Raw genomic sequence first — 25349 nt, forward strand, 5'->3', positions numbered from 1 at the left:
TCAGCCCAGTCCCCCTCAGATCCACCTGATTCATCCTCCAGCTGTCCTGGATTTCCAGTGGAGAGCTTTAGGACCACCTGGAAGTCATCCCATTCTGTGGGATGGAGATGAGGAGAAATCATGAGCAAGCGGCATTATCCAGAGTCTCTGATGGTTGAGTCGAAGCCTCATAATGGAGTAGAAAAAGAAAAAGCAGGCTTTGGAATCATCTAGACAATGATTTAAAGCCCAGCCCTGTACGTAACAGGATGGCCATCCTTGGCCAAGTCTCTGAGCCTTAATTTTCTGTCTGTGAAATGGAGACAGTTATACCAACCTCATCTGGTAGTCGTAGGTGAGAGATGTTATATCCAAAGGCTCAGTACAGTGCCTTTTTATATCATAGGCCTTCAGTAAATGATGCTTGCTCCTTTCTTTGTTTATTATTATTATTGTTCCCAACCAAATAAAGAGCCTTTATGGGCATGCATGGAAAAACCATTGGAAGCATTCAGTGTCACCCAAAAGCGGTGTGTCTTTTTCAAAAAAGAATCTGAAACATGATAAAGAAGGTCCATCTCATAGAGAGTGAAAAAGAAAGAAGTGTAGAATGAAAATTAGAAACCTAATTAGAAAATTAGGTAGAACTACTACCTCCTCAGTAGTTTTTACTAGTATGTATTTGGAGACATCAAAGAAGTTTACTAGTCTTTTTTTTTTTTTTTTTGCGCTACCAGAGGCCAGGGATGGAACCCGGGACCTCATATATGGGAAGCTGGTGCTCAACACTGAGCCACATCGACTTCCCCAAGTTGTTTTTTTGTTTGTTTGTTTTGCTTGTTGTTTGTTTTTTGTTTTTTCAGGAGGCACCAGGAACTGAACCCTGGACCTCCCATGTGGGAGGTGGGCGTTCAACCACATGAGCCACATCCGCTCCCTAGTCTTACTTTTTGAACGCTATTTCTCTAGTTTCCATGCATGGATTTCAGTCTATAACATGAAGGCTGTCTAAGTCAGTGAAACAAGCATCCTGCCCAGGGGTCCAGGTGGGGACTTGCAAGGACGGGGGCCCAGATGAGTGCGGAGACACGGCTGCTCAGTTCACGTTCATTTTTCTGGCCCCCTCCTGTCATCTAGCGCTGCCCTCTCATTTTCCAACTGAGAATACGAATCACAAGAGATGAAATTACTTGCCCACAGTCATGAAGAGAGTAAGTGAACGAACTGCAATCTAACCCTAAAATTTGACACTCTGACCAGTGCTCTTTTTGAGGTTTAGTGGGTAGAAAGACCCCTGGCCTATAATTCAGGAGATTTAGCTTCAATTCTCTACGCTAGCCTCTTGCACCGAGTAGCGTATCTATTACTTAACCTCCCCGAGCCTCAGTTTCCATATTAGTAAAAGCAAGCGCTTCACCTGTTGTCCAGGATAATGTCTGTGAGGAGGCTTTGCAATCTAGAAAACACTGTGCAAATGTGGTTTTTCCACTGTGCCTCGCACAAGGTGGTATTTGTTTGACATGAATGTGTTAATCTTGTCTCCAGAAACATTTCCAATAGGACCCCACAGACACCGCAGCAACCAGCTACCATAGGGAACCTGCCCTCCAGAGCTGACCTCTGCTGTTTGTGCTCTCCTAGCTCATTCAAATCCCTGCCCTCTTCCCTTTTTCACGTTTCCTTCCTTTCCTTCTGACCTTGAGATGTGCCCTCATCACCACTACAGACTTTAGACTGAGAAGGGCCTTAATTAAATTTTCAGTCATGCCCTTGCAATAGTTTCCTTCTTTAAGTCCTTTATGTTAAATTACTGCCATTGTAGTTTTCTCAGTGCTAAGGCCAGAGAGCAAAATGGTCTCTTTGTAGGTATCCAGTATCAAAATGCATGTGCCCATGTTTTTAAACTACTATGGCAACTAATTCCTCTTGGTATTATTTACCCCATTGAGCCTTGCAATTGTTTGTCATTCACCAGCTCTCCTAGTTCTTTTTCCTCGTTTTCAAATGTCTGAAGGATTATTTTGGTTGTTGGCCATCTCTTCATTTGGCCTTTTCAAAGACCGAAGAATAATGTGGCCATATATGGGAAAAGCCCCAGTGTGTGTGTGTGAGAGAGATTACTTGCTTACATTATTTCAAGTTTCAAGTCTTTATTTTTAGCTGTACCCTAAAAATGAAAGTGTATAAAGAACTTTAGACATTAATCAGGTGGTGTAGTCCCCATTTATAGCCTCTTAAATAAAAAAAAAATTTTCTTTTAAGTGGAGTGAGTCCATTGATGCAATTGTGTTTTGATTAGGGGGACATGGTTTCCACAAAAACACGGGCTATGTTGCAATGCCCTGCTGCAGACTCAGCACTTCCCTCCTCCTCTTCCTGGCTCTCTGAGACAAAGGATTTCCTGTTGGAGAGGAACTCGGTAAACCCCATTGTGTATTTTGTATACAAAGAATGACCAGTGAAGTTCTCCAGGCTCATTTTTCTCAGCCCCCCAAAGGAACATATTTATTAATTGGCCCCTGTGGAATGAGATATAGTAGAAAAATGATAGACCTTGGACTGAGATCCACAAACTCCCCCCTCCCCGCCACTGGCACCTCATTGTATAATTTGGAAAAAGTTGCTTAACTTAATTCTGTGCTCTCCTCTGTGGCAGACCTGGAGGCCTTTGGATTGCTGAGTTGTTTTCTCTGTTGGTCCATTGGCAAAATTTGGCCCATCCAGGGATTGGCCAAGTGTGGAAAAAGGCTTGACCCTGAAATTCAGCCTGGGGGATGGGGGGTGGGGTGGGGAATCTCTTATTGAGTTTGAAAACCATGAAAAATCATCTAAGGTGAAAAAATAGGTTTCTGGGGCGTTTTTTTTTTTTTTTTTTTTTTTAAACCTCTGGCCCATTTGTACATGGATTGGACTCTAAATAGATAACAATAAGTACAAGCCACTTTCTGTCTATAAAGAGAGTGATTTTTTTAAGCAAGCATTTACTGACATATAAAATACATTTAATCATACAAGTCAAGTGTACGACTCGATGAATTATCACAAGATGACCCCACTTGTGTGCCCAGCATACAAATCAAAATAAAATGTTACCAAGCATCTGTGAACCCCCTTCAAGTTTCTCCTAATTACTAATGCCTCCTTCCTACACAGAGGCATGTGTCTCTTAACTTTCAGCAATACCATGGGAGACGTGTCTGATTTTCAGCTTTCTACAGCTTTCTATAAATGAAATCATGTAGTATACACTCTTCAGGGTCTGGCTTCTTTCGTAGAGGGCACTTTTTCATTGTAGGTCTTAGCATCATGGTATCATTCCCTCTCCTTCCTGTCAAGTGGAGTCTTTAATCAAATACTTTTTTTAAAGTTGTCTTTTTCTGGCTCCTGAGGTGGTAGCCGAGTTCTGTGAGGCCAGACCCTTTCTCTGGTTCTTTAGTGAGAGACACAGCTCAGGATTTGTAAAATATACAGGCCACTCTCCATATCTCCAGGGAGGTGTTTTGCAGGTGAGACTTCCTGTATGTGACAGAAATTAGTAGCCTATGCACCTCAGGGAATAAATACAGTGGTTGTCTAAATACCAAAGCCATTGATATAGCGTCTTATTTTTATTCTACTTGTGGATCAGGCAGTTCTTTTGGGGGTGAGGGAGTGGGGGAAGGTTCTATGGGTAAACATATTCTTGGTTCTAAAAGACCCTAAATGTGTATGTCCTTCCTAGTGGTTTGGACTTGCCAACCCATAGATCTCCCTAGCACTTTGAATTCTTCCTTTTAGTTACTTTCAGAAAAATCAAAGAAAGCCCAACTAGGGCAGGCCTCTGGGAGGAACCTGGCCTGGGCAATCTCTAAGTGAGACACATGCGGACAAACAGCCAGAGCCTACAACCTGCCTTGCAGTGGGATGCAGGTGGCCTGCCTGCTCAGGCTGTGCCCGCACAAACCCTCAGGCCTTTACCTGTTAATTATAAAATCTCCCTACAGATCAGAAATGCTGTATCTCAGTTTGCCTCTAGGGGTATGGGCTGACTGACGGCTGAGGAAGAGCGAGGTTAAGAAGATCAGCAATAAGTCTATTTCCTGAGATACAGCCCAGGAAGAAGACTCTCCTTCCCCCTCCAGTGTTGTACCCCTTGGGCTGATGATAACAGATGGGGCGGGAAAAGTGAGCACCACAAATATTTGCTGTTCTACTGAATCAGCTGTTGTGGTTTGTCTCCTCCTCATCTTCCCTCCATCCTATGCAGTCCTCTATCCTCTCAACAGATAATTTCCAGACCCTGACTCTGTGCCAAGCACTATGACTGTGACAAGCACTATGACCAGAGAAGCTAAGTAACTGGCACAAGGTCACCCAGTATTTAGTACCAATTGCTCTTTTGCAGTCTCTGGGCCATTCGGAGGTGGTGGAGTCTCATGTCACTGGGGAGGGCCCTGAACAGAAGGAGGGATCTGAATATAAGATCTGGCAATGTCAGCTTTTCCCACGTGAAACCTTCGAAGGAGAGAGGGGAGTTCCCTCTCCCTGCATCCCAAGGAGGGGATAAATTGTAGATAACATCAAAGTTCAAAAGTATCTTGATAGTAGCAGCTTTTGTCCCAAGAGAACTTGGGCATAACTTTATCAGTTGAAGCATGTTCCTTATGCCCTGTGAGTTTTGCTCACCTGAGGAGGCTGTCCTATTTGGGAGGTCCCATGTGGGAGGCAGCCTGAAGGCTTTGTGATCAGGCAGATATGATTAGAATCCCAGCTTTGCCTTGTAATGTCATCTCCATCCATTTGTTCATTACCTCATTTTATAAAAAGATTTGAGGCAGCTCTTGCCTTTTGTCACTGTGTGCTATTGGGCAGGTTACTTATCCTCTCCGAATCTCATGTTCCATATCTGTAAAATGGGGATAATAATATAATAAACTCCTGGAATTCACATAGGGGTTAAATTTACATTCCATTAACTAAGCACTAGTACAGTTCTGGGAACATAAGAGACATTTGTAAATGTTGGTTTTATCTTTCTCTTTCACTAGTAATTAAACTGGTTGCTGATGTGCTCTCTTAAAAAGAAAGTTGAAAAGAGTCTTATGAAACTTTGGAAGCAATGAGTGAATAGGGAAGGGTTGGGAGGATTAGCTCCATTCTGTGATATTTTTTAAGGGTGGTGCTGGCTCATTTTCAGTTTAGTTTTCTGTCCCATGGTGACATTAGTTTTGTAATGAGAAGCCAGTTAGTGATGGTTGCTGAAGCTGCTATCTGAAATAAAGACCATTGTAGTGTTCTAGGGTTTTGCAATCCCTAAACTCCATTTTGGCATTGGATTTTATTAAGACTCTTTTCAACATCCAAGATCGATCTGGAGCTTGGAATTAGTTTTTATTTACGCAGACTCCAAGCTCTAGAAATACTGCCAGGCCTGCTGGAGGCTAGTGTGAAGTTAAAGCAGTAGGTTAGGTTCCAGTGTGATTGCAACTGTGCCTTCTCAGAAAGTTTGTTTATTTCTGGACATTGGATCAAGGTGAGGCTGGGCTTGGCCTACAAGCTGATTTTATTCAGCTAGGGTGTAAACGCCACCAGGGGTGGCCCAGAAAGGAAGAAGTCCCTTTCTATTTTGGATCTAGTTGTTTTATAGCCAATACGGCACAATTAGCTGAAGGTCATTTAATCCACTGAAGCCCCAATAACAGACATTAAGTGTTGAGTTGTGTTGTTGTCTATGTTTTGGGGGGACAGGCAGTGCTGTTGTTTTAAATTCCTCTGGCCTTCTCTTTCTTTCTTCCTCTCTCGCTTTTCAGCTTTCTTCTCCCACATGAACTTCCTCCAGGGTTTGGAGCCAGAAAGAACTGAACTCAAGATTCTTGGCTTTGCCACTTGGTAACTGTGAAACCTGGGGCAGGCCATTTCACTTCTCTGAGCTTCATTTTCCTTATCTGGAAAGTGGGGGGAGTGCTCCATCACAGGATGGCAGTGAAGCCAAAATGAGAGAAAAGCATGGAGGAGCTCCACCCCTGGTGTTCATGCAGGACATGCCTTCTTCCCAGGTTTCAAAGGCGAGGAGGGGCCAGTTTACATGGAAGGGAAAGGGAGTGGAAGCTTGGTGAGAAAGGAGCTCGATGAGTGTGAGGAACTGAGAGGAGGCCAGTGCTCTTGTAATACTTGGGGGGTGGGGGGGTGGGAGGAGGAGAAGAGGCAGGCAGGACTGGATAGGCGCTTTTGAAGGTTTACTTAAAAAGGGCCACGTGACACCATTGAAAGGTTATAAACTGAGGCATGATATGGTAAGATTTGACTGCTGTGTGGGGAATCGTTTGGAGGAAATATGAGTGGATCTGGGTAGGGAACTAGAGTTGTCTGGGCTGAAATTCAAAGACAACCTAATTCAGATGCTCCCAAACCTGGCTGTATGCATGGGCATCACCCAGGGAACCTTTTCAAAAATACACATTTCCTGAGCCCCAACCCAGAGCCACTGAATGAAAGTCTCCAAGAACCTTAGGCATTTGAGAACCACTGCTTCAATCTACAAGAAAAGCTTCTTGGTGCCATCAGGTGGGACAGAGTACACAACTCCAGTTAACACAGAATAAATCCGGCTCTCTGAACATAACACTGGCTTCCCTGTGCGTTCCAAAAGAACCCTTGACATCTTGTGTCCGGAACCTACCTCTGGCTGAGACAAGCAGAGGTGTGCCCAATGAACTCTGGGCAGGACCCCACACTGCCCTGCTGGGAACAGCCAGAAAGGGAGCCAGTGTTGAGGGGAGCCCTCCTGTCTTATGAGACCCAGCTAGCCAAACTGAAAACTATAACCAAGACCTTAATTATTGTTGATGATGAGGATTTCCTCTCAAGCTGCTTTTGACCCTCTTTGGGTCTGGAAGTGATGAGTGGGAAGGGAGCCTGGAAACCAAAGGTAATTATATTTCATCTAGGTTTTGTCATTTCTGGAATGCTTTTAAATATTCAGTGGGTAGCAAAGATATGCATGTTGTATAGTTTGTTTAGGGTTTAAAGTATCTTTTTCCTATGAGGCTACACAGGAAACTAATATTGATTATCCTTGGGCAAAGGGACTGAAGGCAATAGGGACTTCCACATTTCATTTTGTACCTTTCTGCATTGTTTTTAAAATGTTAAGATTATAAGCCATTTTTTGAAATCACCTTTTTTGAGTTATAACTTATACACAATAAAATACACCCATTTAAGTGTAAGTTAATATGTTTTGACAAGTTTATATACTCCTGTGTAATGACCACTACAAAGGAGATACAGAATATTCCCATCACCCCAGAAAGTTCCCTTGTACCTCTTCCCAATCAATATCTGCATTCCTGGACCCAAGCAACCACTGACCTGATTTGTATATGAGCCATTTTTATTTCTTCTCTGTGATTTAACATATTAAGGGGAAAAAAGTAAATCAATATATATTTTTAAAATATATAAGAGGTGCAGGATTGGCCCTTCTAAGGGAACTGTCCAACTAGCCACAAAGCTTGTGTATGTGTGTATGAGACAGATAGATCGAGTGAGAGAGAGAGACAGAGAGGGACAAAAGCAGTTTTTCCCCTGTGGGGATGGGAGAGAGAGAAAACAGTATTCAGTGGAAGCTGTTTAAAAGGAAGTTAAATATTTATGTAAGAGTTTTTGTTTTTTTTTTTAAATAGGGAAATGTTATGGGAGTATGGGTTATTTTTTGTTTACTGTTGTTTTCAGTCATATGCTTATTGTTTTTATTTAAAAATAACTGTTTACTATCTACTCCATAAGGAGAGGTATTGTGCTAGTAATAGGGCAAGAATTTAGAGTAAGCCGTGGGCAGTTCCCAAAGCTAGCAAAACTTCCTTGAGCAGTGTCAAGAGGCCTTTGTTCCTGTGCGAATGGAGAAATAACCTTGCTATCACTTTTTTATTTTTCCATGAGCAAAATATAGAATTTTATTTTTTTAATTCAAAAAAATTCATTTTAAAGAAGTTTTAGATTACATAAATGTTACATAAAAATAAGTATTAATTTAGATATGGGATAAATTTAGCAACTATGTGGTGGTGTCATGTTTTTAAAAATAACGTGAAGAGTTAGAGGCTTGCTAACTACTTTCATCTGTTTTTTACCTCCTAAAGGTGACGTTGACTGGTATAAAGCATGCCACAGGAAAGTGTAAATGAGGATAGTAACTGAAAGCACAGTGTTTCAGATGTTTGCCTGATGAGAATCATCTGGGGCTCTTGTTCGATTCCAGGCCCTTCCCCAGGCCTTTTGAATCAAGTTCCAGGTGATTCTTTAGATCAGGCAAGCTTGGAAAGACAGAGTGAGCATATTGCTTCATCCTCTTTGCTCACTTCTAAGAAGGTCTTTCGGAGATGGTGAAATAAAATTTTCCATTATCAAAAAAAAAAAAAAAAAAAGAAGAAAGGTCATAGTAAATTCTTCTCTACCCAAGCAAGTGATAGATCCTTATTTCTTTGAGTTGGGAGTCAGTTTTCTATACACAGGTGTGAATAGAGTTATTAGAACTTTTTTCCCCTCCCTCGCCCTCCTGTTTTTGCTGTCTGTGTCCATTCGGTGTGCAGTCTTCTGTATCTGTTTTTCTTTTTTTTTTTTTTTCCTCGTCTTTCTCCTCTAGGATTTACTGGGATCCAATCCTGGGGACCTCTGAGGTGGAGAGAGGTTCCCTGTCAATTGCACCACCTCAGTTCCTGGTCTCTGCTGCACTTCACCTGACTCTCCTCTTCGTCTCTCTTTTGTTGCATCATCATCTTGCTGCTGACTCACTTGTGCAGGCAGGCACTCGGCTCGCCGCACAGACTTGTCGCGCGGGCACTTGGCTCACCACGTGGGCACCCACATGGGCACTTATCTCGCCATGCGGGTACTTGCCTCACCTTGCAGGCATGCTTTCTCTTCTTTTTCGCCAGGAGGCCCCTGGGATCAAACCTGGGTCCTCCTATATGGTAGGCGGAAGCCTTATCACTTGAGCCACATCCGCCTCCCAATTATTAGAACTTTGCCAAGGTTACCTGGATGTTTGATTGTTCTGAGATTGCTCTGTATGTCTAAGGTTAAGTGTTATGCAAATTTTTAAAGATTAGGCAAATGCAGAGCATATTGTGGTAACTAGATGCATTTGGTGATACAAGGGACATAAAGTGTTGACGGTGAGGGGAGGGCTTCATATTGTCTAGAACATGGGAAGGGTGGTTAGTTTTTCTTGTGATTTATCCTGGGATATTTTCTCTGTATAGTTCAGATATGATAATTTTCCAGGCTTTGGCATGTTCGTTTTACTCATCCATTCAATTCATAATTTACTGAGCATGTCTTAGAGCAAGTCACTGTGCTATGGATAAATATAAATAGTTCAGCCTGTGCTGTGCCCTCTAGAAGCAACAGAAATAATGAAAAAAAAAAAGTTATATAAGCTGATCCTGAAATTCATATGGCAATGCAAGGGACCCAGAAAAGCCAAAACAGTCTTGAAAAAGAACAACAAAGCTGGAGTTTACACAGTTACCAAAGCTAGAGTAATCAAGACATTGTAGTAAGGATAGACATACAGATCAATGGAATTAAATTGAGTCCAGAAATGAACCCTTACATTTATTGCTAATTGATTTTTTTAAAATTATTATTATTTTGGGTACTTTACACTGGAAGAAAACCAAACATTGAAGATATATCACCTAATCATGTGCTCTGCAAATAGCCATCTTGGCCTTTTATGCTGTTAGAAATCATCTTAATGAGTCAGGCAATTGTGAATTCCTTCAACTTTTTTTTTTTTTTAAAGAGTTACCATGTAACCCGCTAATCCCACTCCTAGGTGTATATCCCAGAGAAATGCTCATCATCCAATGAATGGGTAAACTAAGGTGGTATATCCATATGATGGAATATGATTCAACCATAAAAAGGAATGAAATACTGGTACATGCCACAGCATGGATGAACCTTGAAAACATTATGCAGCATGCAAGAAGCCAATCTTGTATGATTCCATTTATAGGAAATATCTAGCATAGGCAAATCCTTAGAAATAGAAAGTAAATATGGTGGGACTGGGAAAAGGGAAGAATGGATTTCTTTTGGGGATGATGAAAATGTTCTGTAATTAGATAATGATGGTTGCACAAATCTGAATACGCTATAAACCATTGATTTGTACATTTTTTAAAAGGTGAGTTTTACGGTATGTGAATTATCTCTTTTTTTTAAGGCTCTGTTCAAAAAAACAAAACAAAAAAACGTTTGTACAAGGCATTTGGTGATAAAGACCAAAAGAAGAATGTCAAAGGATAGAGGATTTGGATATGCAACTGTTTCAAAAAGGAAAGTACTAAGTCACGGAGTTCAGTGTGAGCCAAGGTCAGGAAAGGAAGAGTGTCTTTGGGAAGAGAATTGTAGTTAAGTAGTTGTGTGGAGCCCTGTGGAAAGATTCAATCCCAAAGATATCGGGAAGGCAGGTCCAGCCCAGACTGCCCTTGTAAGGAGTTCTATACTTTCCTTGGTCAGCTCTAGGAAGTTGATGAAAAGTGATGCACCTGAATGCTCTGTGTTAGGAAAATGGCAAGAGAGCCTACCTGTGGAGATCTGTTAAGAGGGCATGGCAATAGGTTTGAGAAGGGTTTCCTCTTGACCATTTCCCAAAAGTGGATTTGATTGGGTTTTGGGTCTGCTGCTCCCAACTTGGTAAATGTGAATGCCCTCACACACAGATGTTGTTCTATTCCATTTCCTGAGAAAAATGAATCACGGCTTCCTGGTAAAGAGCTGCCTGGGGTTGCTAAACAATGGCAAGCTGGTCTCTGCTCAGCCAGTGCATTCATGGTGTCTCCTTTGTCTTCTCCTCTTTCTCATTCTTTCCTTCCTTTCTTTTTTTGCTTTTTCTTTCTGCTCCTAATTGAGTCTACTTACTGCTTTCCCTTCACGAGACACCTCCAATCATGAATTTAGCAGAGAAAATAGCCACTCTTTCTTTGCCTTGATATAAGCTAAATGAGAGAAAACAGAATGGAAAAACCCTTTCCTGAAGCACATATTGAGCCCTCAACATGTGGACCATGTGACAGCATTTTAATGGATATTATGATAAACGTTCCTAAATTTTCATATAAATGTAACTCTATGTATATATCACAATAAAAAATTTTTTTAAGTATAGCAGAGGCTCGCTATGAACATTCTTTCAGGCCTCTAACTTCCAGATCATAATATTAGTATTCCTGTTTGTCATTTGCCATTAAAGTGTATTCTGACAGTAAGTCTCATGTTTTGGTGTCCTGAATCACAAGATTGTGATTGTGCCTGAAAAGACTAAAGACTCATGAAATAGTCGCCCCATTCCTGAGATTCTTGGATCTGAAAGATTATCACCTTTCCAAAGGGTCACATGAAGCTCATTTATAATTTTCACCAAATACTCTTGATCTTGGATTACCTTGAAATCACATATTGATAAAGACATTTTAAAAATTACTCACGAGGCATTTCTTTCAAGGTTAAGCTTTTCCAATAAGTACACAGGTACAGTTAGACTGTGCGTATAAAGACAGAGTTACCCCAACTCAGAATAAAGCATGTCTTTAAAGCGTTTGTCTGGTTTTGTTTCTGTTTTTTTGAGGGGTGGGGGTGGGGAGGTGGTAGGATTGCTAAGGGCAACAAGAGCAGGTGGGTTGGTCCCTTCACTTTGAGTGAGACTCTTGAAGTTGTGATGAGCCCTAATGTTAAAGACCATTGTGATGCTGTGAGAGAGAGGGAGCACGCATGCTTGTGGTCAGTGCCAGGTTTGGGGTCAGGAGATCTGCTTTCTAATCTTAGCTCTGTCACTTAGTTTGCCCGAGCCAAGTTTTCTCGACATAAAATGAAGGGAAGGCACACAACTCTAGAGATCATCCTTATTTTTAGTATTAATGTTTTAATGCTGTATACAACGGATTAAAACTCCCCTTTTGGCATAAGTATAATCTTAGAGGTATAATGCTCTGAATGAAGTACTTAAATGTTGTTGTGTAAAGTAGCTGTAGTACAGTGTTTATGCTCAAGGTGGTGCTGTTTCCCCATAAATTTGGTGATGTCTTGCGTTTTATCTCTATTCCAACTCAAGCATATAACTGGATATATATTTAGGATCATTTTCTGCCTTCTGTAGGCCTCGGCCTTCTGACTTTGTGAAACCCTGCCCAATATTACATCATGGAAATGCGCTTTTCTCATTTACACCCTAACTTACCTGTGAGTTTTCATAAACTAGTAGGCCTGTAATATTTAAACAGTACTTGAGATTTTGCAGCTTTCTTTTTGTATTTTGGCATCAATTTGTTTTTAGGTCTCAGATATCTGAAAGGCTTATAGACCCTGGTTCCTAATACAGGGCCTAGTATTGTTTTTCCCCCAAACCGATGATAGCACAAAGGAGAATATTCATGTTGAACTTCATTTTTGCTAGTGATCTGTCTCAGGACTACCATACTAATTATTTCCCACTTCTTGTTGGAAACTGGACATGCTTTTCATACATGTGGTTATTCTGTGCCTGATGTGAATTTTGTTTGTTTTTAGATCCGGGGATTTCTGTCGCGGTTTGATAATGTCCTTCCTGTCAGCCTAGCGTTTGACAAATGTACAGCTTGTTCTTCCAAAGTAAGTCATTTTGCATTTGAGGGACTTGTTTTTAAAAGTTACCCGTCAACATTTGACCTCTGCTTTATCAGCCAAAGGCATTGAAACCAACACAGGGCTTTATTTGGCGGAGGAATGAAGTCTAAAAATCCAGAAAGGATTTTCTTGTTTTCATTTATCTGTATTCAATCTCACAGAGAAATTTTGGTTTATAGTGTACAAAGAGAGACTGAATTAAATATCTTTAGTTCTGTATCAATACTTGCATCACTGTAATTTTGGCTTGACCTTGAGCTTTACTAGTCTTTGTTCCTCCCCCAGAGGGTTACCCCCTCTTATGGACCATAGAACAATTTTTAAGTGTTAATCAAAGGACGGGAGATACCAGGCAGTCTTCAGCTGCCTGTCTTTTGGAGATCTGCATAATAACAAAGAAAGAGTAAACAGAGATTAGGGATCTTCCTTCAGAGCCAATAAAAGGGCCCCTTTAGCTTTGATCTTTCCAGAGGCTCTAAAAATAGAGCTGGTTTGCCCGGAGTTGTAATGGGAACCGGCTGATGTATTTCAAGGCTACAGTGACGGCATCTCTCTCTCTCTTTTTTAAGAGGCTTTGAGATACCGTGTTATTTTTGCGTGTATACTGTATGTTACAGCTGATTTCCTTTTGGGTACCTCCTTAAGCCTTCCCATGTCCAATGATTTGAACCTGAGCTTTCCAAATTCATGATTCTTGATAAGTAAAGACTTCTGAGTAGAAATGCTATGCAAAATAGCATTGGGGTTGTTAATCCCATACTGTGGCCTCTCTATAATTTGGGTATTCTTTGCAGGGCATCATACCCCCTCTCAGTACAGAAGAGATTGAAATCTAGGCAAATTCTGTCCACTCTATGAGTTGACAGGCTTTCTTTGGAAACAAAAAAACAAAAAAACAACCCACAATCCTAAGCAGTTCCTAAAAAAAAAAGTTATCTCAGATTTGGCAAACAATGTTGATCAATTTGGTTAAATTTAGGTGCTCAAAAATTTAGTGTTTTTTTTTCTTCTTCTTTTTCTTTTAGCTTTAAAACCACACTAAGTCCCTGGTTTCTCATTATGTACCTATGGTGAGATTTAAAGTTTACCATTTGTCAAGTTACCCATGAGCTCATCTGTAGTTTCTGTAAGTTATCTGATACCCATTCATGTCAGGGCTTCAAGGATGGCTACGTGCATTTCTGTCTTCAGAAATATAAGTTTTAGGATTATCTGCTCTTTAGTGGAGAACAATATATTTTTTTCATTGACTGAGCTAATTGGTCTCAAAAATACTTGGCCATGTTCATTTTCGTATTGAAATCGGTTGGCACAGGCGCCAAGTTTTTCTATGGCTTTATGTGGTCTTGCTAGTCAATGAAATAAAGATATTTGGATTCTCTGAAAGAAATGCACTCATTCTCCCTTGTTCTATTTCTAATTAAATTAGTCCTTGAGATACTGTTTTATGAAAGAACCACAAGTATATCAGTTAACTGGGGTCCCTTATATTCTTTAAAAGTGCATAGCTCTGTATTTTTCTTTCACACTTATTGTAAGCCTTAAATTAAATATAGGTATCACTTTTTGTTATTTCCTCTTGATGGTCATTCTAAGAATCCAATTTTACATAAACATGCTGGACTATTTAATACAAACTGACTTGGATTTTAACAGCTGTGCTATTCCCATAGTGATCACTTTTCATGTGGTCTGGGTATTAAATTTCTTTTGTGCTGAAAAGGTTGTTTCGTTGGTGCACATATTTCCTAACAGTAGAAACACGGCATTTACTTACTTGGCTAACTTCTTTATTTGCTTAGGAGAATGTCATTCTCTATTTTCTGCAAACCCAACATTCATACTTTGAAATGACAGATCCAATTATGTTTTCATCTCTGTGCATGTGAATTTTTCTTAATGCATACTTAGCACAATGTTTTCTATACTCAATCATATTACAGTCATCGTTTCAGAAAAATTCTTTAGAGTCTAAAAATGACTTTTTAAAAAGTCTCCTTTGACAGTCATGAAGTAATTTTTTTCCTGTGATAGTTTCATATTTTTGCTTTTTTTCTAGGACCAAGGCAATCCTTGCGTCTTGATAGAACCATAAATACAGATTAAGGTCTGCTAAGAATGCTCTTGTTTATTACCTTACCTATAGTAAACAGAGTCCTCTTATAGGCCAGAGTTGGGAAAGGATATGGTTCTGTGCTTCTGTGATGGGCCAAATCAGCTACTCACGAATCATTTCTTACCATATGTGATCTTAACTCGGCATATGGCCAGATGAAGTGTTCCATCTTGCAGAAAAAATACTGAGGATTCTGTGGCAGTTGAGGTAGGGGGATGTGGGTCCCAGAGTTTTTCTCTCCAATTTCTGCTTATTGTCTTTTAGAACTTTCTAAAATGACTCAATCTACCAATGAAATTTCAGAAACTTTATCAGCTATATAAGCTGCGTTTTTAGTTCTAGAAAGGTGTTTATAGCCAACTAGAGTATTGTAGAGTTGCTACCAGAGGGAAGACTATAATTTGAAACCAATATCCTGAAAGAATTTCTCTTAAGATACTGGATTAATTTGTTATTATTAGCCTTTTACCTAAATATTTTTGAGGGTTTGGGGTATTTTCTTTTGGTGACATTTTATTTTAACATAATTTTAAATTTAAAGTTGTAAGAATAGTTAAAGGAACTCCTGCATACCTTTTACCCAGATTTACCAATCGTGTTTACTTTTTGCCCCATTTTGTGTGTGTGACTACTCTCCTCCCTCTCTTTCTCCTCCTGTTTTCTTTCTCAGTTCTGTTTGTATTTTTTTTTCCTCTTAACAATTTGAGAGTAAGATGGAGACACCATGCCCCCTTATCCCTAAATACTTCAATGTGTATTTCCTAAGAACAAGGACATTATTTTACCCAAACAAACTATTTTTACCAAATCCAGGCAATTTAATGTTAATATAATGCTATTATCCAGTCTACAGTCCATGTTTCAAATGCTGTTTGTATTAATATTCTGGATAGCCTCTACCTTCTTGCCCCTCCCCATCTCAGTCCAGGATCCAGTTCAGGATCAAATATTATATTTAGTTGTCATATCTCTAGCTTCCCTCAATCTGAAAAAGTTCCTGAGCCTTTCTTTGTCTGTCTTAACCTTGACATTTAGAAATGTACAGACCAGTTATTTTATAGAATTTCCCCTCGATTTGGATTTGCCTAACATTTCTTCATGACTAGATTCAGATTATGAATTCTTGGCAAAAGAAATGATGTCATAGTGTCACGTCAGGAGGTACATGATGTGTTTTATCCCCTTTGGTGATGTTAATTTCCCCCATTCTGTATTTGTTATTGTCTTTCCTGATAGTGGGAAACCTGACCTTAATATATTTACTCACTTTTGCCGAAGTCTAGAGTACACTAGAGGTTAATATCGGTGTGTAGTTTTTTCTCTAGGTAAAATTCACATGCAGTGAAACGCGTGATTCTCAAGAGAACAGTCTTCTTACTCTTGGCAGCCGTCCACGCTCATGCAACCTTCACTCCAGTCAAGACACAGGACGTGTCCATTACCACAGAAAGTTCACGCGTTCCCTTTCCCAGGCAGTTTTGGGGGGGGGGGGGCCGGGGTATGCTGAATGTTGTCACTATTCTTTCCCTCTGAGTTGTCAAGTTAGGCACCTTCTGGTGTTTTATGCAGCAGTTGGCTTGTTTCTGGGGTCCAGAAGTTGACCAGAAACTTTCCTCAGACGTGCAGAGCCTGGCGTGGGGTGCTCTCGTTCAGGTTGCACAATCCTGTCACTCACAGCCTCTGTGAAATTGACGGAGCCGCCTGCTGGGAAGAAGCCGGCTCCACACTTGGCTTGCACGCCATCTGGGACCTTCCTGCTGCACAGATGTAGCGAGATGTGCCCGGAAACCTGATCTCGAGATTTTAATTAGTGATTAGCAACCCTAATAATATACTCATTCTGGTGTTTACTGTGAGATAGGATCTTCTGTGGCAGTATTGATGGGTTATAATTAAACTTCTCAAAGTAGCTTGTTAGTTTTTTGCGTGCATCGTGTATGTGGTTTTTGTGTGTGTGCGTTTTTGTTGTTGTTGTTTTGTTTTGTTAGTTGTTGGTCTTCTTCAGGTACTGGGGGCCAGGGATTGAACCCAGGATCTTGTATGTAGGAAGCCAGCACTCAATCACTGAACTACATTGGTTTCCCTGAGTTTGTTTTGCTTGTTGTTTGTTCTTTCAGGAGGCATCAGGAACCAAACGAGGGACTGCCCCCCACTGCCCCAATGTGGGAGGCGGGCACTCAAACGCTCGAGACACATCAGCTCCCTGTGTGTGTTTTGAGGAGAGACAGAAAGACGGTGGTATAGGAATAATGTCAGCTAGTACCATTGTAGTGTAAAATATATTTTTTTGGCTTTTATCATAGCCAGCCTGTCCATGTATCTTTTGATATTATATAATCCTACCTACCTTCCATCACATTAGCTTGTTACTTAAGAAGGATGCAGTACTAAAATTAAACTCAGCTATTTAAACTTTCTCTGAGAAAAACCTCTGTCCCAAAGCACCCTGTTAGGCTAAGAGCTCTGCAAATGCACCAATTAGAAGATTGAAAGGCAAATTGTAGATCTGGAAGAAAAGGTTAGTCTTCCTGTGTCTCTCTTAGCAGGCACTCAGTTATTCAAGTGACATTTGAGTCCTTGCTGTGTGCCGGAGATACAAAGATAATTAGATAGCCACTGCCCTCAAGGAACACTATCTAGAGAGTAAACCAGACTATAAACCTGTAGAGGATCTCATTACATTGCAATATGCTCTTGAGTCAAGGCACGGGCTGTTGTTTTGGTTTCTTAGTACCAATTAATTTTGTCAAAATGGGGAAGAGAGAAGAAGGCCTTTCAGAGAGCAACTTCTGAGTCTCTATGAAAGGATGAGTAGGAATTTCTAGAAAGATGTGGGAGAGAAAGGGCAAGAGGAAGGCATTCTGAGGGAATAGCATGTGTATAGCTGGAAGCAAGCAAGACACAGGACATGTGTGACGTTACTCCCTTCGGCAGCTGTGACTGAGCCTTGGACACCTATTTCCCTACTAATTGTTCTTTTGTCTTGGTGGGCACCATTTCAATTTCAGGCCATCCACTGAGTTGGAACCTCATGTCCTTTGTGTAATACTTGAGGCTGCTCTTCTGAATTTTACAATTCCATATAAAACTTTTCACCTAGTGCCAAGCTTTGGGGGGCTTTCCTAGTCTTAAGAAATCCAGCAGCTGCAACTAGGTGGTGTGGAGGCCAGGAAGTCAGGGGATTTCCAGGGATGTGGCTGTGCATCCCTCACTTGACTGGCTGAGGGACCACATGCAAGGGGTTGGTAAGCCAGCCCCCTCCCTTTCTTCCTTTAAATGCGTTGGATGAGATGAGCGCTCTGGCTCTCTATTGCCTCTCTAAGTTACTAGGCTTCATATTTCATATTTCCTTTACCTGATTTTATTTTATTCCATAAAAATGCATTTTAATTTTGCATTGTAGAAAAATCATAACAGATTCAAGCATAAAGAAGATAACCCTATTCCAACTACTCTGATCACTGTTTTCTTTTGCTTTCTACCTTTTGTAACTTTTTTTTTTTTTTAAATCCAGGTAGGACAAACATAATTTTTCTTAAACATTCTTACTTTAACTTTGATTAGCTTTAGGCAGAGGGATTTGTGGGGTTGCATCTAGGCTACTTCTTACTCCTCTGATATGATAGAGTTTTAAATCTCAATCATTTATAAGGACTGGCCAGAGCCCAATCGGAAGAGCTCTCCAAAGCTAGTGCCAGGAATTTTTGCATACAGCTTCTCAGTGGCAAAGATTATTCAAAACTGGGCGGCAGCCAGTTTTCCTTCTGCTTTCCAAAAGGGACATAAATCTCTGACTTGGAAAATGATGAGTAACCCGCAGGTTCTTTTCCTATCTCATCCCATCCCAGTGAGGGCCTCAAGTCTTCTATTCTAATGTGTGATGGATTCCATATGTATGATTGTGTGGTGTAAACTGTATCCCACATCTTGTCCTTAGCAACTAGTGTTTCCCCGGTCTCCAGAACAGCTTGGTTCCCAAATGGAGATGGAATATCCAGCCAGAGCCAGTGTAGAGTGTTTAGCTGCAAGCCCTAAACTCGGAACTCTTGGCTCTTCACCTCCTTGAAAAACCTTGGACCTTTCTCCCTTTGCTTCAATTTCTTCATCCATACAGTGGGGAAAATATTTTCCGTTTCCTAGGGATATTGCAATGGCTGACGTGTATCCAGTTCCTTGTGACCAAGTACCAAGGCCTTTGCCCACTCCTGGGACTGGTGTTGACATCAGAAACAAGAAGCATAGACCTCTGTGATCATATTGGGTCTCCTGGGGTGTATGGCTCTCTTTCTGGGCTTGTTGTTTGTTTAGGAGCAGGTACAATGAGAGGCCTAACTGATGGTCGGTTGGGGCTGCCCCAGCTTTAAAAGGCTGCAGAAATCTTCTAGTTTGTTTCATGACAGCTGCTGCCAAAACTTTTTGCATGATTGCAGAGAACTTGGCCTTTCTTCATGACTTCTGTCCTGTGATCTTCTTAGACTACCTGATCAATAGTTAAAGCTTATGCTGCTTAATCCTTTCCCTTCACAAGGACATGCCTAGCCTGCCTAAACATATATATTTTTTCTTACAGGACCCCTTTTACAATTACAACCCAGACCAGAAATTTGGGCTGTGTTCTCTTTAGATAGTTCCACTAGCTGCCTGACCCATTCAGATTATTAAAATATTAGTTTCTTTTTTTTTTTTAGGTATGAGTGCTGGGGATTGAACCTAGAATCTCATATGTGGGAAGCTGGTGTTCAACCACTGAACCACATAGGCTCCCTAATTGGTTTTATTTGTTTGTTTTCATTTGTATTCTTGTTGTTTGCTTTTTTGTTTTTAGGAGCACTAGGGATCGAACTGGGACTCCCATGTGGAAAAGAGGCACTCAGCCACTTGAGCCACATCCATTCCCCTTGTTTTCCTATTAACTGGGAACTAATCTCATTTACCTTTATCCTTCCCCTCTGCCAAACACATCGTTTGACACAGTGGTTCTTAAATTTTTTGAGTCATGACCTTGTTCATGACAGCAGTAAACCTTGTTCCCCTGAAAAACTTGGAGCCATGCAGTTTTGTAGACAACTTTGGTGGCTTTGTAAAGACCCCAAAACATACATCTAGGTCCTAGTAAAGCACTCTTGCTCTGAGTTTTTCTTTGCTTCTATTCCCAAGCTCTCCTGGATGAAACACTGGGAGATGAGACTTGCAGCCAGCCACAGTCCCAGCCCCATGGTGGCCTCTCCATCTGGCTTTAGAAGAGTCACCATCTCCCTTTGGGGACTCGTTTTCTTTGGCTGTTGAAAAAGGAGATGCAGTAGCTGATTTGCCAGTAGGTTTTGGTTTTTGATTCTGAGATTGTGCAGTCTCCTGATGAGCTATTTCATTTTAGACCCAACTGTTTCCACTTGGAGGTAGAGGGAAGACACTGACCCAGCTCAGTTCTTAGGGTCAGTTCTTGCCCCACCATGGGTGCATTGATTTGATTCAATGCACAGAGAGCCCCAACTATCATCTGTTCATGTTCCTACTTTCCTTTTTATTTATTTATTTAAAGATTTATTTATTTCTCTTACCTTCCCTCCCCCCCCCCCCCCCCACAGTTGTCTGCCCTCTGTGTCCATTCACTGTGTGTTCTTCTCTGTCTGCTTGTATTCTTGTCAGCAGCACCAGGAATCTATGTCTCTTTTTGTTGTACCATCTTGCTGTGTCAGCTCTCTGTGTGTGCAGTGCCACTTCTGGGCAGGCTGCTTTTTTTTTTTTTTTGCGCAGAGCAGCTTTTCCTTATGGGGCGCACTCCTTCATGTGGGGCTCCCCTACATGGGGGACACCCCTGCATGACATAGCACTCCTTGTGCACATCAGCACTGCACATGGGCCAGCTCACCACATGGGTCAGGAGGCCCTGGATTTGAACCCTGGACCTCCTATACGGTAGGCGGATGCTCTATCCGTTGAGCCAAATCTGCTTCCCTCCTTTATATTTATATGATATATTCATCCTCTCTGCTCCTTCCTCTACCCTCAATGCCTTTTGGACCATAGGGAGAGATGAACATGAAAGTAACTGCTGGCTCCTTGATGGTTCTCAGCTTGAACTGAGAACTCTTTTATGGACATTCATGCTTATACATACACAGGTTTCATACAATGTAAGTTTTATATATATATATGTATATACATATATAAAAGTCAAATATTCAAAACACCCAAATACATGTTTACAAGAGTTTGTTTTCATGACTATTGTTAGAGCAATTCAATTCAAACATTTGAGCTCCTGTCTCATGATATATTTTTGGATGATACAAAAGTGAATAAGACAGCCTCTGAAATTTCTGTACAAGGTAATAAAATTACACTATATTATCTTATAATCCAGATATTATATATGTAGTATTTGAACATCTGTACCTAAGAGTTGTTCATAGCTTGGAAGGGGTAGCTAGTTCCTGAACAATAATAAGAACTGATTAAATATGTTTTGAATGGTGAGAAAAAGTAACAATTTGCTAGATAAATGAACAAGACAGCAGGAGGGAAAAAGAAGGTAGCCTCTGTCCTCAAAGAGCTCAAAGTCTGACAGGCAGGTAAGACATAATAGCAGAAAGTGCTTTTGCCTACTATGGTGGAAGTATGATTTATCATTAAACTATTAGTAGTAGCTATTATTGAATGTTACATTCCATTATTCAGCTGATCTTCTTTCCAGCTTTTTCTGTCTCATTAGCATTAGGTGAAGCTTTCAATGATTTGTTATTATACTTGAATATCATTTCCAGAGTATATTAAAATAAGAAGCCTTTGGGATTTTTCATAAATCATAAATGTCTTAACATTTTATGAAGGAACACATTTTGGCATTGGGCTCTTTGAAGAATTTTGCTAGCTTTCTACAGGATTTTTTTTATGTCTCTATTTTACTTTTTCTAAAGGACCTTCCAATATCTATCCAGGTATTTCTAAAAGTACTTAACACAAAACTTTTTTTTTACCATAGGAGATGTAAAGGAACTGTTGGAGAACATCCTATTTCTGAAGTTATTGTCCTTATGACTTTATATAGCATTTTATATGATGATAGTGATAAATTCTAGAGTATATCTTTTTTTAGTTTTAAGTAATTCTTTTTATCTTAAGTTTTGCCAATTTTTTCATTTTTCTTTTTAAACTTTTATTGTGTTAACTAACATACATCACAAAAATTTCCTGTTTTAATCATTAAATGTACATTGCAATGACATTAATTACCTTCACAATATTGTGCTGCCATCACCACCATCCATTACCAAAACTTTTTCATCATCCCAAACAGAAACTCTGTACCCATTAAGCAATAACAACCTATTGCCCCTTTTCCCCTGCCCCTAGTAACTTCTAATCTGCTTTGTCTTTATGAATTTGCTTATTCTAGATATGTCGTATAAGTAGAATCACAATATCTATCCCTTTGTGTCTGCTTATTTAACTCAGCTTAATGATTTCTAGGTTCATCCATGTTGTAGCATGTAGAACTAATTCCTTTTTACTGCTGAATAGTATTCCATTGTGTGTCTCTATCACATTTTGTTTACCCCATTCATTAGTAAATAGACACTTACTTGGGTGGCTTCTACCTTTTGGCTATTGGGAATAATACTGCTGTGAACATTAGTGTACCTGTATCCATTCAAGTCCCTGTTTTTAGATCTTTGGTGAAGATACTTTGGGCCATGTGATAATTGTTTATAAAATCGTGGGGGTTTTTGAGGGGTTTTGTTTTGTTTTGTTTACAAGAAGAAACATGTTTCTCTTTTCTGGAACATTTAATTGCTGATAAAAGCACACAATTTTGAATTTATGTCCATCAGGCTAAAATTGTAAAGTACCTCCTATTTGGGCCTTAAATGGCAACATATATGCCAAATGTAAACAGTTAATGTCTCCCATAGACATAAGCATGTTTTGCAAAGTATAGGAACTATCTTTTTTTTTTTTTTTTTTTTTTTTTAAAGATTTATTTATTTATTTAATTCCCCCCCTCCCTTGGTTGTCTGTTCTTGGTGTCTATTTGCTGCGTCTTGTTTCTTTGTCCACTTCTGTTGTCGTCAGCGGCACGGGAAGTGTGGGCGGCGCCATTCCTGGGCAGGCTGCTCTTTCTTTTCACGCTGGGCGGCTTTCCTCACGGGCGCACTCCTTTCGCGTGGGACTCCCCTACGCGGGGGACACCCTTGCGTGGCACGGCACTCCTTGCGCGCATCAGCACTGCGCATGGCCAGCTCCACACGGGTCAAGGAGGCCCGGGGTTTGAACCGCGGACCTCCCATGTGGTAGACGGACGCCCTAACCACTGGGCCAAAGTCCGTTTCCCAAGAACTATCTTAACATTATATAAATGTCTTGAGAAACAGCAGTATCATTGGAATAAATGCTCAATCTCCCAAGAAGCCATCTTTGAAGGATATATTAAATAGTCAGCTTATAGTCAGAACTTGCCTGTCATCAGAACTCTGGACTATTTGGGTGTCTTTGCAGTTGTCTCTGGATTCACTGCAGCATTTGGGTATTTTTAAGAGCTTGACACTCTAATTTGAGATAGAAATCCATGCAAAAGTATATTTTTGTGTTATTTGTAAAAGTGGGAGAGAGAAATTTGATTTTTCCCACTTCTCAATTGTACTTGCAGAATTTCCTTTCCTTTAATGCCAACTCTTTCATTAAGGATCTTGATGGTAGAAGATTAAAAAGGGGGTTAGGTAGCAATTATTCACTGTTGCATTAAAGCCTCTCACATATCCCAAACATGGGCCATGAGCTCAATTCTGCTCTTCCTTAAAGAAGACCATTTATTTTGTTGTCTGAGTAAAACCATCCATAAAATTGCTAATATACCCATATACAGATTTTAATTGTTAGTTCATTTTGACCTGAATGACAAAGATTGGTTTGAATTATAGCATAAGTGGGTTTTATTTTTAAAAAATGAATTCAAAATGTCTTACTAATAGAATAATCTACATGAGTAAGAACCAAAAAACAAAAACAACACACACATCTCTCCTCTCTACTAGAGGAGCAAGAGGTTCACTTCACAGCCTCTGCTGTCCTTTGCCTTCTCGCTCACTGCTTCCTGTTACTGAGAATATGCCAATAGGTACTGATTGGAAGTATGCCTGCAAAATGAGAGCTACATCATCCTATCACACTCCCTGCAAAAGGACTACAAGTCCCAAAGAATGGACTCTGTTCAGAATAATCCCTGGGGGAAAGGGAGGCTATGTCTTACTCTAGTTCTCTGTAATAGCTCAAAACATTAAATTCTTCTTGGGAAATTGCTTCAGATCTCACATCTCTTAATAGTCTTGACAGTGGCAAATTTGACCTTTGAGGGTGGGTTTGTTTTTGTTTTGCTTTTTTGTTTTTGGAAAAGGCCAAAAGTCATTTGAGCTGTGTTGAAAACTGATGAGCAATTTGCAGGAAAAAAAAAAAATTAGAAATGGAGGGACTTTAAGTGATGTGTAGGTCTGAATAAGTGAGACCTCTAGAAGAAGGGAACTCAAATTATCCTCATCTTTTGCACTCATAGCTAGCTAGGAGATGACAGAAAATCTTGATATGGTTGGTACAGCAGGAATGAGCACTGGGTTAGTAGACCCTGCCACCTACTAATTCTATGTCCTTGGATTCTTTTTTTCAAACTTTGTGAGCTTCAGTTTCCTCAGGAGTAAAAATAGTTAAAATACCTTTTTGTTGGTTATGAAGATTAAAAAAGAGCTCATATACCAGGTGTCATATGCACTTTGTAAATATTTTTGATTGGTCCTTTGTATAAGCAGAGATCAGGTGCCATCCTATTGCCTTTTATAAATGCACGCATTTTATTATAATTTGTAGCCGTAACAAACTTTCCTTCCTTAGGAATTGGCAAAGTGGGAGGGGAAACAGAAAAGACGAGCAATTCTTTTAAAAAGGGCATGGTCTCAAGAGGTGAGCAAATATTGATGTGTTGGTGATTAGATTCTTTGTCTTTTTCTTTCCTTTTCCCTTTTCTTTTCAAGTAGGCTTTTAATCTAGGGATTTAATTATTAGCCAGAATGAAGCTGAGGTTTATGTTCCCAGGAGTGTGGGTGGTGGGGGAGGAGAGGTGAATCCTCCTGTTCCTGGAGGCGGAAGTCAGGCCAGGTATCTGCGGCCAATGTCAGGCCACAACTTTAGAGGAGCTCACATAAGCCTTGGAAGGGCTTCTTGGCTGTGTTCCCTGAATTCATTCTCATAGGGCAGGGATGTGGGAGAGCCCGATTCGCAGTTCCTGTGTCGCTGCTGATCCCTGTACAAGGCATGCAGGCCGCTAGTGTGGTTATTCTTTTCACCGTCCCACGCTGCTTCTCAGAAACCTTTCACTAGCCTCAACCATCTTGCTTTTGCTTGCTGCCACTGTAAATGGGCAAGAGGCTCCTGCAGCACAGCAAGGAGGGATCGGCTGCCTTGATTTAATCTTTCCAAGAGCTATAGCATTTCACTGCCCTTTTGGCATCATTTTATGGGGGTTTTCCCAGTATCCTTTCAGTTTTCCTATGATGTGGCTCAGGAAAATGACTTAAAAATCGAGGTTTTCCAACATCTGGCTCACGTACCTGCCATA

General features: G+C 40.5%; 1 protein-coding gene across 8 annotated transcripts in view; it reads left to right on the top strand.

Annotated features, from left to right (window-relative positions):
- The window catches only part of ATG7 (autophagy related 7), a 319354-nt gene that overhangs the window by 100481 nt on the left and 193524 nt on the right, over window positions 1-25349 (top strand). For 6 of the 8 annotated variants that reach the window (XM_004466355.5, XM_023591107.3, XM_058288959.2 and 3 more), the window contains exon 17: window positions 12535-12615. The exons of the other annotated variants lie outside the window; for them this stretch is intronic. In XM_004466355.5, coding sequence (XP_004466412.1) covers window positions 12535-12615 — 81 coding nt within the window. The remainder of the gene's footprint in view (window positions 1-12534; window positions 12616-25349) is intronic. 8 annotated transcript variants of the gene reach the window in all.

Source organism: Dasypus novemcinctus, chromosome 26 (genome assembly GCF_030445035.2).
Source record: "Dasypus novemcinctus isolate mDasNov1 chromosome 26, mDasNov1.1.hap2, whole genome shotgun sequence".
NCBI lineage: Eukaryota > Metazoa > Chordata > Mammalia > Cingulata > Dasypodidae > Dasypus > Dasypus novemcinctus.